Genomic DNA, 18,140 nt, shown 5'->3' on the forward strand with positions numbered 1-18,140 from the left:
TGGTTGAAAAACGAGTTTTAATGACTCCAACCTAAAGTGTATGTAAACTACCGACTTCAGCTGTAGTTCTGACACACTGCTGAAGGCTACTGAATGAACGTGCCCATTTTAGGAGATGAAAAACACACGCGTTAGTGTTTCCCCTATTTTCTTCAGCGGTGGTGGCAGAGTTAGCGTGGGGGAGGACTGGGTGTGTTTTAATGCCGTCAGACGTGAGAGTAAAACCCCTTGGGGCTGACGCACCTAGCTGTATTTAGACATAGCATTGTCTGTAGCTAAGCCCCTCTATAAAGGACATGAACGGTTTATATATGTGTGTATATATATATATATAGAGAGAGAGAGAACAGCCTCTTGTATGATGTTGTTTAACAATTCTCTCTCTCTCTCCCCTTTTTAAACAACATCGTACAAGAGGCTGTTCCCCCTTTCTCCCCCCTCTCCCCCTCTACCAGCTCCTCTCCCCCTCCCCTCTCTCTCTCTGCTGATAACCCACTATAACAACTTAGAGCTACACCCCTCCCTCTCCTCTCTGCTGATAACCCACTATAACAGACCTTAGAGCTACACCCCTCCTCCCCCCTCCTTCTCTGCTGATAACCCACTATAACAGACCTTAGAGCTACACCCCCTTTCTCCCCCCCTCCCCCTCTCTCTCTCTGCTGATAACCCACTATAACAGACCTTAGAGCTACACCCCCTTTCTCCCCCCCCTCCCCCCCTCTCTCTCTCTGCTGATAACCCACTATAACAGACCTTAGAGCTACACCCCCTCTCTCTCCCCTCTCTCTCTCTCTCTATGCTGATATAAATTACCCTAATGTAAAGTCTACAGTGTAAAACTCCCTCAATAAAAAGGCCTTAACAACCAGCCAGATATTTCCACTGTTTAATAAACCTCACAGCACGACACACACACACACACACACACACACACACACACACACACACACACACACACACACACTGCTCTCCTCTATCCCTCCCAAAAAGTATTTGATGTACTCTGCTGTACTGTACTATACTAAACTACTGTACTGTACTACTGTACTGTTCTAAAGTACTGTACTACTGTACTGTTCTAAAGTACTGTACTAAACTACTCTACTGTTCTAAAGTACTGTACTAAACTAAACTACTGTACAATACTGTACTGTACTGCACTCTACTGTACTGTACTATACTAAACTACTGTACTATACTAAACTACTGTACTATACTAAACTACTGTACTGTACTATACTATACTAAACTACTGTACTATACTAAACTACTATACTATACTAAACTACTGTACTATACTATACTACTGTACTATACTATACTATACTACTGTACTAAACTACTGTACTGTACTATACTATACTACTGTACTATACTATACTAAACTACTGTACTATACTAAACTACTGTACTATACTAAACTACTGTACTGTCCTTTACTGAACTACTGTACTAAACTACTGTACTACTATACTGTAGTGTACTACTATACTGTAGTGTACTACTATACTGTAGTGTACTACTATACTGTACTTTACTGAACTACTGTACTAAACTACTGTACTACTGTACTGTACTACTATACTGTACTGTACTACTATACTGTAGTGTACTACTATACTGTACTCTACTGAACTACTGTACTAAACTACTGTACTACTGTACTGTACTACTATACTGTACTGTACTACTATACTGTAGTGTACTACTATACTGTAGTGTACTACTATACTGTACTTTACTGAACTACTGTACTTTACTGAACTACTGTACTAAACTACTGTACTACTGTACTGTACTACTATACTGTAGTGTACTACTATACTGTACTGTACTACTATACTGTAGTGTACTACTATACTGTAGTGTACTACTATACTGTACTACTATACTGTAGTGTACTACTATACTGTACTACTATACTGTAGTGTACTACTATACTGTAGTGTACTACTATACTGTACTACTATACTGTACTACTATACTGTACTACTATACTGTACTGTACTACTATACTGTACTACTATACTGTAGTGTACTACTATACTGTACTACTATACTGTACTGGTTCAGATCGGTCTGTTCTGGACCAACCAAATGTGGTGTTGTTTATTGTAATGACTTCCTTCCGCAGTAGCCGGTGTGTCGACCCCCAAATGACCATGAAGAGAACGATATTCACGGTCCTCATTATGCATTTCTGTATAGTTACAGATCAGGGACCCGCGATGTAATTCCGTTACCGGGTGTAAATGCACTTCACCTACTGTATTTCAGTAACCAAAATAAAACCTGTCAAGGTGTGATCATTAATTCTGTTACCAAACTTTGCATCGTCGCAGTTCATCCACTAAATATGAAATGCATGTGTAAATTGATCAAAGTAGTCCCTGTCCATAGAGTTGTATGGTTTGTTAAACTTTTTGGAATCAATGTTTTTGTTTATTTTAAAAAAATTTTTGGGCATACGTTTTTAAAAAGTGAACAAATGAAAGTGTAATTCCGTTGCCGTGGAAATGCCCTAGACCAGGCCTGAGTGGAGAGGGGGTGGAGAGGGGGTGTAGGGGTGGTGGAGTAGGGGGTGGTGTAGGGGGGGTGGAGAGGGGGTGGAGAGGGGTGTAGGGGGGTGTAGAGGGGGTGGAGAGTCGGTGGATGCTGATGGTCTGTTATTGAGGGGAAAATGTGACTAAGACACAAATAGCCTTCTAACTATCTCTCCTCTCGCTCTCCTCTCTCTCTCCTCTCTCTCCCCCGCTCTTTCTCTCTCCTCTCTCTCCCCCTCTCTCCTCTCTCTCCCCCTCTCTCCTCTCTCTCCCCCTCTCTCCTCTCTCTCTCCCTCTCTCCTCTCTCTCTCCCTCTCCCCCTCTCTCCTTCCTCTCCTTCCTCTCTCTCTCCTCTCTCTCCTCTCTCTCTCTCCTCTCTCCTCTCTCTCTCCTCTCTCTCCTTCCTCGCTCTCTCTCTCTCTCTCCACTAGTTGATGGGCTCGTTGGTCCTTGCGGTTGGGTTGTGTTTGCGGTTCGATTCTGAGACCGTCACTCTGCTGAACGGAGACGGAGCGCCAGACACCTTCTTTTATGGTGAGTACAGGGACAGGAATCAGCCAATCAGAAGGGAGGGGATGTATGAGTTAGCCAACGGGACTGGAGGAGGCCTATAAATGAACCAATGGGCATGGAGGAGTGACATAATGTCAGAGAGGCTGAAAGTGGCCCCGGGGAGAAACGGTGAGGATTGTAATTTCAATAAGGTCACAAAAGTGTTTGTTTATAAACTGTATGAAAAACAGCGTTGTCGCCCCTATACTGAACAGAAATATAAACACAACATGCACCTTGTGCTGGGGACAATAAAAGGCCACTGTAAAATGTCTCAAGTTTTGAGGGAGTGTGTAATTGGCATGCTGACTGCAGGAATGTCCACCAGAGCTGTTGCCAGAGAATTTAATGTTCATTTCTCTACCATAAGCCGCCTCCAACATTGTTTTAGAGAATTTGGCAGTACGTCAAACCGGCCTCACAATCGTAGACCTCATGTAACCAGCCTGATCAACTCTATGAAAAGGAGATGTGTCGCGCTGCAAGAGCCAAATGGTGACCACACCAGATACTAACTGGTTTTCTGATACACGCCCTTATCTTTCTTTTTAAAGGTTATCTGCGACCAACAGATGCATATCTGCATGTCCGGTCGTATGAAATAGTACGCAGTGTACAAAACACCAGTTTGAGTGTGTCAAGAACATTTACGTTCAAGAGTTTCCTGTGTGTATCAGGAATGGTCCAACACACTCTTAGTCTATATGGTTAGTTAGTCTATAGACACACTGTTAGTCTATGTGGTTAGTTAGTCTTAACCAGACACACTTTTCTGGTTAGTTAGTCTTCAGACACACTGTTAGTCTATATGGTTAGTTAGTCTATAGACAGACACACTTAGTCTATATGGTTAGTTAGTCTATAGACAGACACACTGTTAGTCTATATGGTTAGTTAGTCTATAGACACACTGTTCGTCTATATGGTTAGTTAGTCTATAGACAGACACACTGTCAGCTATTTGATATCCTTGCTTCCAGACAAACTAAACACCTTCTCCCGCTTTGAGGATAATACAGTCCCACTACTGCGGCCCGCTACCAAGGACTGCGGGCCCCCCGCTTCTCCTTCTCCGTGGCCGACGTAAGACATTTAAATGTGTTAACCCTCACAAGGCTGCCGGCCCAGACGGCATCCTTAGCCGCGTCCTCAGAGCATGCGCAGACCAGCTGACTGGTGTGTTTACGGACATATTCAATCAATCCTTATCCCAGTCTGCTGTTCCCACATGCTTCAAAATGGCCACCATTGTTCCTGTTCCCAAGAAAGCAAAGGTAACTGAACTAAATTACTATCGCCCCGTAGCACTCACTTCTGTCATCATGAAGTGCTTTGAGAGACTAGTCAAGGATCATATCACCTCCACCCTACCTGATACCCTAGATCCACACCAATTTGCTTACCGCCCCAATAGGTCCACAGACGACGCAATCGCCATCACACTGCACACTGCACACTGTTAGGGAACCCATCTGGACAAGAGGAATACCTATATAAGAATGCTGTTCGTTGATTACAGCTCAGCATTTAACACCATATGGAATCCTGAAAGGCCGCCCCCAGGTGGTGAGGTTAGGTAACAACATCTCCACCCCGCTGATCCTCAACACTGGGACCCCACAAGGGTGCGTTCTCAGCCCCCTCCTGTACTCCCTGTTCACCCACGACTGCGTGGCACGCCTCCAACTCTGCGCACAACCGTAAGGCTCTCCAGAGGGTAGTGAGGTCTGCACAACGCATCACCGGGGGCAAACTACCTGCCCTCCAGGAAACCTACACCACCCGATGTCACAGGAAGGCCAAAAAGATCATCAAGGACAACAACCACCCGAGCCACTTCCTGTTCACCCCGCTATCATCCAGAAGGCGAGGTCAGTACAGGTGCATCAAAGCTGGAACCGAGAGACTGAAAAACAGCTTCTATCTCCAGGCCATCAGACTGATAAACAGCTTCTATCTCCAGACCATCAGACTGTTAAACAGCTTCTATCTCCAGACCATCAGACTGATAAACAGCTTCTATCTCCAGACCATCAGACTGATAAACAGCTTCTATCTCCAGACCATCAGACTGTTAAACAGCTTCTATCTCCAGACCATCAGACTGATAAACAGCTTCTATCTCCAGACCATCAGACTGATAGAAGCTGTTTATCTCAACATCATATAAACAGCTTCTATCTCCAGACCATCAGACTGATAAACAGCGTCTATCTCCAGGCCATCAGACTGGTAAACAGCCATCACTAACACCGAGAGGCTGCTGCCCTGTGTCAATAGACTTGAAATCACTGGCCACTTTAATAAATGGAACACTAGTCACTTTAATAATGTTTACATACTGCTTTACTCATTTCATATGTCTATACTGGTTTCTACTGTATTTTAGTCAATGCCACTCAGACATTGCTCTATATAATATTTATATATTTATTTTACTTTTGTGTGTATTGTTCGATACTACTGCACTGGGATTTGTGATTTCAGCTCATGAAACATGGGACCAAAGCTTTATGGTCCTGACTCTCCTGCTGGTCACTGCATTATGTCTGTTTTAGTCCACAGTTATGGTCCAGACTCTCCTGCTGGTCACTGCATTATGTCTGTTGTGTTTAGTCCAGTTCGACAGATGATGTCCAGCTTGTAAAGTTCTCTCACACATGGTCTGGTTAATAGTAGTGTTACGGTCTAATGCTGCCCTTTGCTGGTGCTCCTGGAAACTGCAACAGTCTGGCTGAATTTATAATATACTGAATAGTCTTCCATCTGATTGTTTTCCTGTCTCTCTGTCTCTCTCTCTCTCTCTGTTTCTCTGTCTCTCTCTCTGTCTCTCTCTGTTTCTCTGTCTCTCTCTCTGTTTCTCTGTCTCTCTCTCTGTTTCTCTGTCTCTCTCTCTGTTTCTCTGTCTCTCTCTCTCTCTCTGTTTCTCTGTCTCTCTCTCTCTCTGTTTCTCTGTCTCTCTCTCTCTCTGTTTCTCTGTCTCTCTCTCTCTCTGTTTCTCTGTCTCTCTCTCTCTGTTTCTCTGTCTCTCTCTCTGTTTCTCTGTCTCTCTCTCTGTCTCTCTCTCTGTTTCTCTCTCTCTCTCTGTTTCTCTGTCTCTCTCTCTGTTTCTCTGTCTCTCTCTCTGTTTCTCTGTCTCTCTCTCTCTGTTTCTCTGTCTCTCTCTCTGTTTCTCTGTCCTCTCTCTCTCTGTCCTCTCTCTCTCTGTCTCTGTCTCTCTGTCTCTGTGTCTCTCTCTCTGTCTCTCTCTCTGTCTCTCTGTCTCTCTCTCTGTCTCTCTGTCTCTCTCTCTGTCTCTCTCTTTCTGTCTCTCTCTGTCTCTCTCCTCTCCTCCCTCTAGGTGTGTATATCCTGATCATAGCGGGCAGTCTAGTGATGTTGGTGGGATTTTTTGGCTGCTGCGGAGCCATACGAGAGTCCCAGTGTCTGCTGGGTTCGGTGAGTTGACACACTTCCCAGAGGGACAGAAAACACAACCGAGCTAGCTAGCTAATTAGTCAGATCTTGACCGAACTCAGAATCTTCAGTAACACTGTATTTTTAAAGGTACACATATTAGCCACTAATTTGTACTTCATCAGTGTGCTTATAAGTAGCTTATTGGCCTTTTCCTAGGTCTCATTCAGTGGTGGAAAAAGTACTCAATTGTCATACTGTAGTAAAAGTAAAGATACCTTAAAAGAAAATTACTCAAGTAAAAGTGAAAGTCACCCAGTAAAATACTACTTGAGTAAAAGTCTAAAAGTATTTGGTTTTAAATATACTTAAGTATCAAAAGTAAAAGTATAAACCGTTTAAACTTCCTTTATATTAAGCAAACCAGACGGCACAATGTTGTTGTTGTTGTTGTTGTTATTATTATTATTATTATTATTATTATTATTATTATTATTATTATTATTATTATTATTATTGATGGATAGCCAGGGGAACACTCCAACACTCTGACATCATTTACAAACAAAGCATTTGTGTTTAGTGAGTCCTCCAGATCAGAGGCAGTAGGGACGACCAGGGATGTTCTCTGTTTAGTGAGTCCTCCAGATCAGAGGCAGTAGGGATGATCAGGGATGTTCTCTGTTTAGTGAGTCCTCCAGATCAGAGGCAGTAGGGACGACCAGGGATGTTCTCTGTTTAGGGAGTCCTCCAGATCAGAGGCAGTAGGGACGACCAGGGATGTTCTCTGTTTAGTGAGTCCTCCAGATCAGAGGCAGTAGGGACGACCAGGGATGTTCTCTGTTTAGTGAGTCCTCCAGATCAGAGGCAGTAGGGATGACCAGGGATGTTCTCTGTTTAGTGAGTCCTCCAGATCAGAGGCAGTAGGGACGACCAGGGATGTTCTCTGTTTAGTGAGTCCTCCAGATCAGAGGCAGTAGGGATGACCAGGGATGTTCTCTGTTTAGTGAGTCCTCCAGATCAGAGGCAGTAGGGAGGACCAGGGATGTTCTCTGTTTAGTGAGTCCTCCAGATCAGAGGCAGTAGGGAGGACCAGGGATGTTCTCTGTTTAGTGAGTCCTCCAGATCAGAGGCAGTAGGGATGACCAGGGATGTTCTCTGTTTAGTGAGTCCTCCAGATCAGAGGCAGTAGGGAGGACCAGGGATGTTCTCTGTTTAGTGAGTCCTCCAGATCAGAGGCAGTAGGGATGACCAGGGATGTTCTCTGTTTAGTGAGTCCTCCAGATCAGAGGCAGTAGGGATGACCAGGGATGTTCTCTGTTTAGTGAGTCCTCCAGATCAGAGGCAGTAGGGATGACCAGGGATGTTCTCTGTTTAGTGAGTCCTCCAGATCAGAGGCAGTAGGGATGACCAGGGATTTTCTCTGTTTAGTGAGTCCTCCAGATCAGAGGCAGTAGGGATGACCAGGGATGTTCTCTGTTTAGTGAGTCCTCCAGATCAGAGGCAGTAGGGATGACCAGGGATGTTCTCTGTTTAGTGAGTCCTCCAGATCAGAGGCAGTAGGGACGACCAGGGATGTTCTCTGTTTAGTGAGTCCTCCAGATCAGAGGCAGTAGGGATGACCAGGGATGTTCTCTGTTTAGTGAGTCCTCCAGATCAGAGGCAGTAGGGATGACCAGGGATGTTCTCTGTTTAGTGAGTCCTCCAGATCAGAGGCAGTAGGGATGACCAGGGATGTTCTCTGTTTAGTGAGTCCTCCAGATCAGAGGCAGTAGGGATGACCAGGGATGTTCTCTGTTTAGTGAGTCCTCCAGATCAGAGGCAGTAGGGATATCCAGGGATGTTCTCTGTTTAGTGAGTCCTCCAGATCAGAGGCAGTAGGGATGACCAGGGATGTTCTCTGTTTAGTGAGTCCTCCAGATCAGAGGCAGTAGGGATGACCAGGGATGTTCTCTGTTTAGTGAGTCCTCCAGATCAGAGGCAGTAGGGATGACCAGGGATGTTCTCTGTTTAGTGAGTCCTCCAGATCAGAGGCAGTAGGGATGACCAGGGATTTTCTCTGTTTAGTGAGTCCTCCAGATCAGAGGCAGTAGAGATGACCAGGGATGTTCTCTGTTTAGTGAGTCCTCCAGATCAGAGGCAGTAGGGATGACCAGGGATGTTCTCTGTTTAGTGAGTCCTCCAGATCAGAGGCAGTAGGGATGACCAGGGATGTTCTCTTGATAAGTCTGTAAATTGAACCATTTTCCTGTCCTGCTAAACATTCAAAATGTAACGAGTACTTTTGGGTGTCAGGGAAAATGTATGGAGTAAAAAAGTACATTATTTTCTTTAGGAATCTAGTGAAGTAAAAGTTGTCAAATATAAATAGTAAAGTTCAGATACCCCAAAAAACGACTTAAGTTGTACTGTATAGTATTTTTTTTTACTTAAGTACTTTATACCACTGGTCTCATTAGCCATATATTAAGCCTTAACTAAGTGATTTCTTATTCCAACATTATGAGTCATGTATAACAGGCCAATCCCTAATAACCTGGTTATTCGCTATAATAAAGGCATGTTAATAAAGAGCAAGTTACACAAGAAGAACTCTCAGGGATAGGTACCTCAATATGGGACCTAATTAAGGGATTGGTACCTCAATATGGGACTAATTAAGGGATAGGTACCTCAATATGGGACTAATTGAGGGACAGGTACCTCAATATGGGACTAATTGAGGGACAGGTACCTCAATATGGGACTAATTGAGGGACAGGTACCTCAATATGGGACTAATTGAGGGACAGGTACCTCAATATGGGACTAATTAAGGGACAGGTACCTCAATATGGGACTAATTAAGGGACAGGTACCTCAATATGGGACTAATTAAGGGACAGGTACCTCAATATGGGACCTAATTAAGGGACTGGTACCTCAATATGGGACCTAATTAAGGGACAGGTACCTCAATATGGGACTAATTAAGGGACAGGTACCTCAATATGGGACTAATTAAGGGATAGGTACCTCAATATGGGACCTAATTAAGGGACAGGTACCTCAATATGGGACCTAATTAAGGGACAGGTACCTCAATATGGGACCTAATTAAGGGACAGGTACCTCAATATGGGACCTAATTAAGGGACAGGTACCTCAATATGTGTAACGGTTGTCGTTGGATAAAGTGGACCAAAACGCAGCAGGAATATGTGCACTCATCTTCTTTTATTAATAAGGAAAGAAGGAAAAACTAAAATAAACACAACGATGAATAAACAGTCCTGTAAGGCCATAAGCTATACATGGAACAATCTCCCACAAACTACAAAACACACACCCATATATAGGACTCTCAATCAGAGGCAACTAAAAACACCTGCCTCCAATTGAGAGTCCAACACCCAATTACCTAGACATAGAAATACAAAGAACTAGAAAGAACATAACCCAAAACCCCCCGGAATACACAAATCAAATACCCTACTAAACAAACCACCACCCCGAACCACACAAAACAAATACCCTTCTGCCACGTCCTGACCAAACACTAATACAATTACTCCCTCTGCTGGTCAGGACGTGACAATATGGGACTAATACGGGATAGGTACCTCAATGTGGAACTAATTAAGGGATAGTTACCGCAATATGGGACCTATTTAAGGGATAGGTACCTCAATATGGGACTAATTAAGGGATAGGTACCTCAATATGGGACTAATTAAGGGGATAGGTACCTCAATATGGGACTAATTAAGGGATAGGTACCTCAATGTGGAACTAATTAAGGGATAGGTACCTCAATGTGGAACTAATTAAGGGATAGTTACCGCAATATGGGACCTATTTAAGGGATAGGTACCTCAATATGGGACTAATTAAGGGATAGGTACCTCAATATGGGACTAATTAAGGGGATAGGTACCTCAATATGGGACTAATTAAGGGGATAGGTACCTCAATATGGGACTAATTAAGGGGATAGGTACCTCAATATGGGACTAATTAAGGGATAGGTACCTCAATATGGGACTAATTAAGGGACAGGTACCTCAATATGGGACTAATTAAGGGACAGGTACCTCAATATGGGACTAATTAAGGGACAGGTACCTCAATATGGGACTAATTAAGGGACAGGTACCTCAATATGGGACTAATGAAGGGATTGGTACCTCTATGTGCTCCCTATTCTGAAGTGTGACCATATTTCCACCAAACTGTCCAAATGTGACCTTATTGGACAGTAAGGGGCATACCTCTCCATACAGCCAACATTCATGTCAAACTCGGATAACTTACAATGTTTCAATAAGAAATCACTTAATTAAGGCCTAGTATATGGTTCATGAGACTCACTAAAGGCCTTTATAAGCTAAAAAACAGAGAACAATAAAAAATATGTACCGTAAATTCCGGACTATAAGCCGCAACTTTTTTCCCAGGCTTTGAACCTCGCGGCTTAAACAATGACGCGGCTAATATATGGATTTTTCCCGCTTTCAATTTTTTCTCCTCCAAAAAAACACATTCTGTGACGTGCTCAGTTTTTTGGGCGGCATGAAGCTTTCATTAGACCAATGAAATTGCCGAACGGGTTAAGGTCAAACAACTTTTTTTGTTTACTGTTTAGATTAAATCAAGCGCTCTCAAACTTCCCATCATTCTGATTACGGTAGTCATTTTGTCACCCTCATCATGGCAAAGACACGGAGAAATGCATATGACGCAGCTTTCAAGTTGAAGGCGATTGATCTGGCTGTTGGAAAAGGAAATAGAGCTGCTGCACGGGAGCTTGGTCTTATTGAGTCGATGATAAGACGTTGGAAACAGCAGCGTGAGGAATTGACTCAGTGCAAAAAGACAACTAAAGCTTACTGCTAATTTTTTATTTTTTGTTACAAGCCGTGTTTCGTTAAAGCCTGTGTAAAGTTCATTTGTTTCAATGTACCGGTAGGCACCTGCGGCTTATAGACATGTGCGGCTTATTTATGTTCAAAATAATACTTTTTTAAATTCAGTGGGTGCGGCTTATATTCAAGTGCGCTTAATAGTCCGGAAATTACGGTATATGGTTCATGAGACTTATTAAAGGCCTTTATAAGCTACTTATATATATACACACTGATAAACTACAAATTAGTGGCTAGTATGTGTAGCTTTTTTAAAATACAGTGTTACCTAATCATCTGCTCCCAAGAGCTCAAGATAAAGCCAGATCAGAAACCATGGAAACGGTCCACTCTAACCCGTCTTTGTGTTCCAGATCAGAAACCATGGAAACGGTCCACTCTAACCTGTGTTCCAGATCAGAAACCATGGAAACGGTCCACTCTAACCCGTCTTTGTGTTCCAGATCAGAAACCATGGAAACAGTCCACTCTAACCCGTCTTTGTGTTCCAGATCAGAAACCATGGAAACGGTCCACTCTAACCCGTCTTTGTGTTCCAGATCAGAAACCATGGAAACGGTCCACTCTAACCTGTCTTTGTGTTTCAGTTCTTTGCCTGCCTGCTGATAATCTTCGGCGCAGAGGTTGCTGCTGGTGTGTTTGGCTTCTTGAACAAAGACAAGGTACCCATAATGCACCACACCACTCCACCACGTTACCTTACCACAACTGGTGGTAATTGTCTTACTTCAGATGACCAATCAGACGTCACCTGTCAGAATATAATGATTATTTTATTTTAATGGTTTTGTTTTGATTCTTATTCTCACAGATAATCGAAGATGTCCAGAACTATTACATCAAATCCTACAACGGCAACAACAACAACACAATGATACAAAACTCCTACCATGAAGTTGTAAGTACATTACCGCTACCGTTTTACCTGGTGAAAAACACTATGCATGAAAACAATACGATGAAAGATGCATCGCATAAGATTTCTTGTTGATTTCAATGATACAACACTCTAGTAGAACTACCGATTTACAGCGCCCTCCATAATCATTGGGACAGTGTGACATTTTGTTATTTTTGGCTCTGTTGTCCAGCACTTTGGATTTTAAAAATAAACGATGACTACGAGGTTAAAGTGCAGACTGGCAGATTTCACTCCATCCATATCTGATGAATCATTTCGAAATTACAGCATTTCTGTACTTAGTCCCCCCCCCCCCATTTTAGTGGACCAAAAGTATTGGGCCAAATTCACTTGCATGTGTATAAAAGTAGTCAAAAGTGTAGTATTTGGTCCCATATTCCTATTACACAATGACTACATCAAACATGTGACTCTATAAACTTGTTGGATGCATTTGCTGTTTGTTTTGGTTGTGTTTTCAGATTATATTGTGTCCAATAGAAATTCATGGTAAATAATGTATTGTGTCATTTTGAATTTACTTTTATTGTAAATAAGAATAGAATATGTTTCTAAACACTTCTACATTAATGTGGATGCTGCCATGGTTACAGATTACCCTGAATGAATTGTGAATAATGACGAGTGAGAAAGTTATAGACGCACAAATATCATTTGGAGCGGCAGGGTAGCCTAGTGGTTAGAGTGGAGGGGCGGCAGGTAGCCTAGTGGTTAGAGTGTTGGACTAGTAACCAGCAGGTAGCCTAGTGGTTAGAGCGTTGGACTAGTAACTGAAAGGTTGCAAGATCGAATCCCCGAGCTGACAAGGTACAAATCTGGTGTTCTGCCCCCTGAACAAGGCAGTTAACCCACTGTTCCCTGGTAGGCCGCCATTGTAAAATAAGAATTTGTTCTTAACTGACTTGCCTAGTTAAATAAAGATAAATACAAAATACCCCCACGACATGCTAACCTCTCACCATTACAATAACAGGTGGGTTTAGCATATCTTAGGGGTATGATATAAAATGCTAACCTCCCCTGTTATTGTAATGGTGAGAGGTTAGCATGTCTTGGAGGTATGCTAAGCTCCCCAGTTATTGTAATGGTGAGAGGTTAGCATGTCTTGGAGGTATGCTAAGCTCCCCTGTTATTGTAATGGTGAGAGGTTAGCATGTCTTGGGGGTATGATATAAAATGCTAACCTCCCCTGTTATTATAATGGTGAGAGGTTAGCATGTCTTGGGGGTATGATATAAAATGCTAACCTCCCCTGTTATTGTAATGGTGAGAGGTTAGCATGTCTTGGGGGTATGATATAAAATGCTAACCTCCCCTGTTATTGTAATGGTGAGAGGTTAGCATGTCTTGGGGGTATGATATAAAATGCTAACCTCCCCTGTTATTATAATGGTGAGAGGTTAGCATGTCTTGGGGGTATGATATAAAATGCTAACCTCCCCTGTTATTATAATGGTGAGAGATTAGCATGTCTTGGGGTTTATGATATAAAATGCTAACCTCCCCTGTTATTATAATGGTGAGAGGTTAGCATGTCTTGGGGGTATGATATAAAATGCTAACCTCCCCTGTTATTGTAATGGTGAGAGGTTAGCATGTCTCAGGGTTTATGATATAAAATGCTAACCTCTTCTGTTATTGTAATGGTGAGAGGTTAGCATGTCTTGGGGGTTTGATATTTGTGTGTCTGTAACTCGTCGTTATTCACGATTCATTCAGGACTATCTGTAATCACGGTAACATCCACACTCCCTCCCTCTCTGTAGCTGAACTGTTGTGGGACGTCCCAGAGCGTCTGCCCTGAGGCCCCAGCTGACACCAAGGTGGGACTAATGACAGTAGATAACTACCTAGATAGCCATCATCGCTAACTTGGGCAAAAGATTAGAACTTTAATATAAATCTTTATTTTGTTTCTAACGCGTGTGTGTGTGTGTGCATGGTGTGTGTGTGTGTGTGTGTGTGTGCATGGTGTGTGTGTGTAGGACTGTGAGGCGGGCATCAAGGAGTTCTTCAACAGTAAACTCTACATCATCGGTTACGTGGGGATCGGCATCGCTGGAGTCATGGTGAGAACAGGACTGGGGAGTCTCTGTCTCTCTCTCTCTGTCTCTCTCTCTCTGTCTCTCTCTCTCTCTGTCTCTGTCTCTCTCTCTCTCTCTCTCTCTCTCTCTCTCTCTCAATTTAATAGACTTTATTGACTTGAATTACTTACATGTATAACAACAATGGTGAGACCAACAGCAATAAGGCATCAATAATAATAGTAGTAGTGGATATGGGATTAGCATTAACAGCAACTACAACAACAATATTAATCAGAACAACAATACATTAAAGCGACGGTAGTAGACCAGTGTCAACCTGACTGAGAAGACACATGACCTGGTATGAAAGACAACACTTTATTGACATCTCTCTCTCTCTCTCTCTCTCTCTCTCTCTCTCTAGGTTATAGGGATGGTCTTCAGTATGGTGTTGTGCTGTGCCATCCGCAACAGCAGGGAGATCATCTAACCAGGCAGAGCTTCCAGTCCCCCCCAACAGCCCAACCCCGGTCCTCCAGTCCCCCCAACAGCCCAACCCCGGTCCTCCAGTCCCCCCAACAGCCCAACCCCGGTCCTCCAGTCCCCCCCCTCCAACAGCCCAACCCCGGTCCTCCAGTCCCCCCAACAGCCCAACCCCGGTCCTCCAGTCCCCCCAACAGCCCAACCCCGGTCCTCCAGTCCCCCCAACAGCCCAACCCCGGTCCTCCAGTCCCCCCAACAGCCCAACCCCGGTCCTCCAGTCCCCCCAACAGCCCAACCCCGGTCCTCCAGTACTCCCCTCCCACCCCATTGACATCCCCACTTCTATGTACGTCCTGTAGTCATTGTGACAAAGCTTTTTCCACAGCCAGCACTCTCTCTTCACGTGCCTATTTTTTTTTTTTAACACAAAACAAACATATTACAACAACTAATCAGTGGCCAGAAGCAAAGTTTGCAGTAATATCTAAACTGCCCGGCAACTAGATTCCAAGACATTCCACTGTAAGGTTTTAAAAGACATCTGTAGGTGATTGGTTGTTTTCCAGTTTTTCTAGTCGCCTTCCAGTCCAACTACATTACGAACGTTGCATTGCATCAACCAATGGTTGTGTGCCACGTCATTGACTACACAGGCGGACATTAGCTGTCTGTATCATGTGACGTGGCTTTAGCTGATATGTTAAACACCAATCCGAGTGTTGTGAAATCTGGCAAGCGTCTGCGGTGTAGTTAGCCTGGAGTGTGGCCGTTGTGACAGCCAGCTCTGTGAGGCAGACGCTCCTGGTAGAAGTGGTGGTAGTGTACATTTTTAGTCCCAAGTGGCACCCTATTTCCTTGATATTACACAACCTTTTTAACAGGGCCCATACGGCTGTGGTCAAAAGTAGTGCATTCTAAAAGGGCTAAGATTTAATTAGAGATGTTTATTGTTGTTTTTTTTTTAATGGTAAATTGACTGAGAACACGTTCTCATTTACAGCAACGACCTGGGGAATAGTTATATGGTTTGGGCGGATGGACGTACCGGTTCTGTACCATACCTTGGTATACAGTGTTACCAGAAGTGCACACAAGGGACGCTATTTTAAAAAATATATATGTTTTTATTTGTGACGCACAAAACAAATTGGCCAAAAGGGATCTTGATCCAGGAGGGGATTGAATATCTCTAGTCTGGGTGTCTTTATCTAACGTTCCACTCCATGTCGTCGCCAAAGAGACTGGCCAATCGGCTATCTCAACGCTGCAGCTGGATTTATGGCGGAGTTGCTCATTGGTTGTTGGAAATAACATTATTCATATTTTCCATGACGAAATTGAATTATAATTAATAACAAAGTCATAATCAAAACATTGAGCTGTTAGCTAGGTAAGTTCTTCATATTTTTTTTTAAAAAAAGTTTAAATTCAATTCAAAGCGTTATTTTCGGTTTGAATCGCAGTATTTATTTAGTTTATTTTTTAAGTGAGCTAGAAACTTTTGACAAGACCGGTTTCGTCTGGACAAACAAACAAAAATGGTTGCTTAGCAACTGGATACCGATGTGTTCTGTGGGGAGGAGGAGAGAAAAAAAACAGGTGATAGTTACAATATTTTGAATAATTGTTGTGATTGGAGGATATATTGGAGGGGTTATCGAATCAGGATCAACTTCGCTGTTTGCCTCGAAGCTCATTAATGATAAAATGTTGATATTTGAAGATGGCAGAAAGGCCAGTCTCTTTGGCGACGGCCAGGAGTACAGTGAGTGGATTAGCTAAAGAGACTGGCACCCAGGCTAGAATGCTCTCTGCTCTAACCAAGAAGCTTGATCTTAACGTATAGCTTACTTAGCTAGCAAGTTAGCAAACCAAACGCAAAGCTGGGAGCCCTGAGCTGGAGATCATTTATTTAACACATTTTAGATTTCTTTTAGTTTACACTTAATCTGTTTCTTTTAGTTATACTTACCGTGTAAGGGATAATCAACGAGGGGCTATGGAATTTATGGAAAATAATGAACGACTTGGAAGGTATGTTCTACGACGCACTAGCGGAGTGAAACTGCTCTTCCACACAGAGTTGCATTATTTTCCAGAGAACGCATCGAGCCCCGAGATGAATATCCCTTTAATGGCTATAACTTATTAACACATTTTGCCGCTAGAAATGTGTTTAACATCCACTGAAGTAGCTTGCAAGTTTACTAGATAGTTACAGAAGTTGCCTTGGTCACCAAACACACAGACTTGCTAGTTTTAACTAACCAAACCAACAGTCCTAGTTCGCCGTTATGAAAATCCAATTCAACAATGCTGGTAATGTTTTCAATTCGACTTCTGCTTTTTAAAAGCAGCTCAACTATTAGAACATGTAAGAATGAACTACAGCGTTTGAATTCTATCGTGCGTTTATAGGGAAATAATGCACTTCAAGCCAATCAGAGACGAGTATTCAACAATGCCATGGTATAAATATTTATAAGCAGTTGCGTAGCACTCAACCCACCACAAAAATAATTATTATATAAACGGTATTGAAAATAATACCGTCTGCAGGCTTGTGCGGTATCCAGATTGTCGTACCTTTTTTTTTTACCGACCTTGTGTCATACCGGAATATTCGGGAATACCGGCACTGAACACAAGGGCTGCTATTTTCAAAACCCCACCTCCTGTAATCTGAAGGTTAGCAATGCTAACAGGTACATGTAAAATCCCATAGAGAATACTAATTAAAATGCTAACGTGCGCATTGCGAACATTTTATAGTCTCTGACCTAAACTATTGCAGGACAGACATCCCATCTTTGCTTCTACCAAGTGAAGCTTGATTTTGGAAGAAGCTAAGCACTTAGCTAGATTGCTAACGAGATAATAAATTAGCAAACCAATGCAAAACTGCAGAGCATTTTAGCACATTGTAGACAGTTAACTTTTTAATAGTTATTAGATATCTAGCTGGCCGACGTTTAGTTGTGAATTCCATACTGTAACTAGATCACCTGGTGTGTGCTGAATAACAGCGAGTGATTTACAAGGCTCCCGGTCTCTAGTCATTGTGTGCTTCTAAACAAACACCACGTGACCGGGGACTACCGTGGCCGGGGACTACTAACTTCATAATGAAAACGTTTGGTAAAATGTGATCTTCTTTATCTTCTAACGTATTACACAAGCTGACTGCAGGTATTTACTTAAAATAGCTACAAATATTCAAAATCATAAAAAAAATTTAAAAAAAGTCTAAACATTTTTTTCAACGTTATTGAAAAACAATCCAACGGTTATTTTCAAATACCCCGGTATA

At 42.8% G+C, this 18,140-nt stretch overlaps 1 protein-coding gene and 1 long non-coding RNA gene across 3 annotated transcripts in view; one reads left to right on the top strand and one right to left on the bottom strand.

The window, feature by feature from the left end:
* The window catches only part of tspan2b (tetraspanin 2b), a 31,775-nt gene extending 16,805 nt beyond the window's left edge, over window positions 1–14,970 (top strand). The window contains exons 2-8 of the mRNA XM_014147593.2: window positions 2,978–3,080; window positions 6,439–6,536; window positions 11,986–12,060; window positions 12,210–12,296; window positions 14,087–14,143; window positions 14,306–14,389; window positions 14,772–14,970. Coding sequence (XP_014003068.1) covers window positions 2,978–3,080; window positions 6,439–6,536; window positions 11,986–12,060; window positions 12,210–12,296; window positions 14,087–14,143; window positions 14,306–14,389; window positions 14,772–14,837 — 570 coding nt within the window. The 3' untranslated portion in view covers window positions 14,838–14,970. The remainder of the gene's footprint in view (window positions 1–2,977; window positions 3,081–6,438; window positions 6,537–11,985; window positions 12,061–12,209; window positions 12,297–14,086; window positions 14,144–14,305; window positions 14,390–14,771) is intronic.
* LOC123727386 (uncharacterized) lies at window positions 11,700–12,011 on the bottom strand. 2 transcript variants are annotated; one of them, XR_006759381.1, is made up of 2 exons: window positions 11,969–12,011; window positions 11,700–11,782 (listed from the first exon to the last, which is right to left on the bottom strand). It is a non-coding gene; the product is annotated as an uncharacterized lncRNA (long non-coding RNA). The 2 variants fall into 2 exon arrangements; XR_006759382.1 differs by lacking the exon at window positions 11,969–12,011 and adding an exon at window positions 11,921–11,942.
* Window positions 14,971–18,140: the final 3,170 nt, after the last annotated feature.

The sequence above is a fragment of the Salmo salar genome, chromosome ssa15 (genome assembly GCF_905237065.1).
Source record: "Salmo salar chromosome ssa15, Ssal_v3.1, whole genome shotgun sequence".
Lineage (NCBI taxonomy): Eukaryota > Metazoa > Chordata > Actinopteri > Salmoniformes > Salmonidae > Salmo > Salmo salar.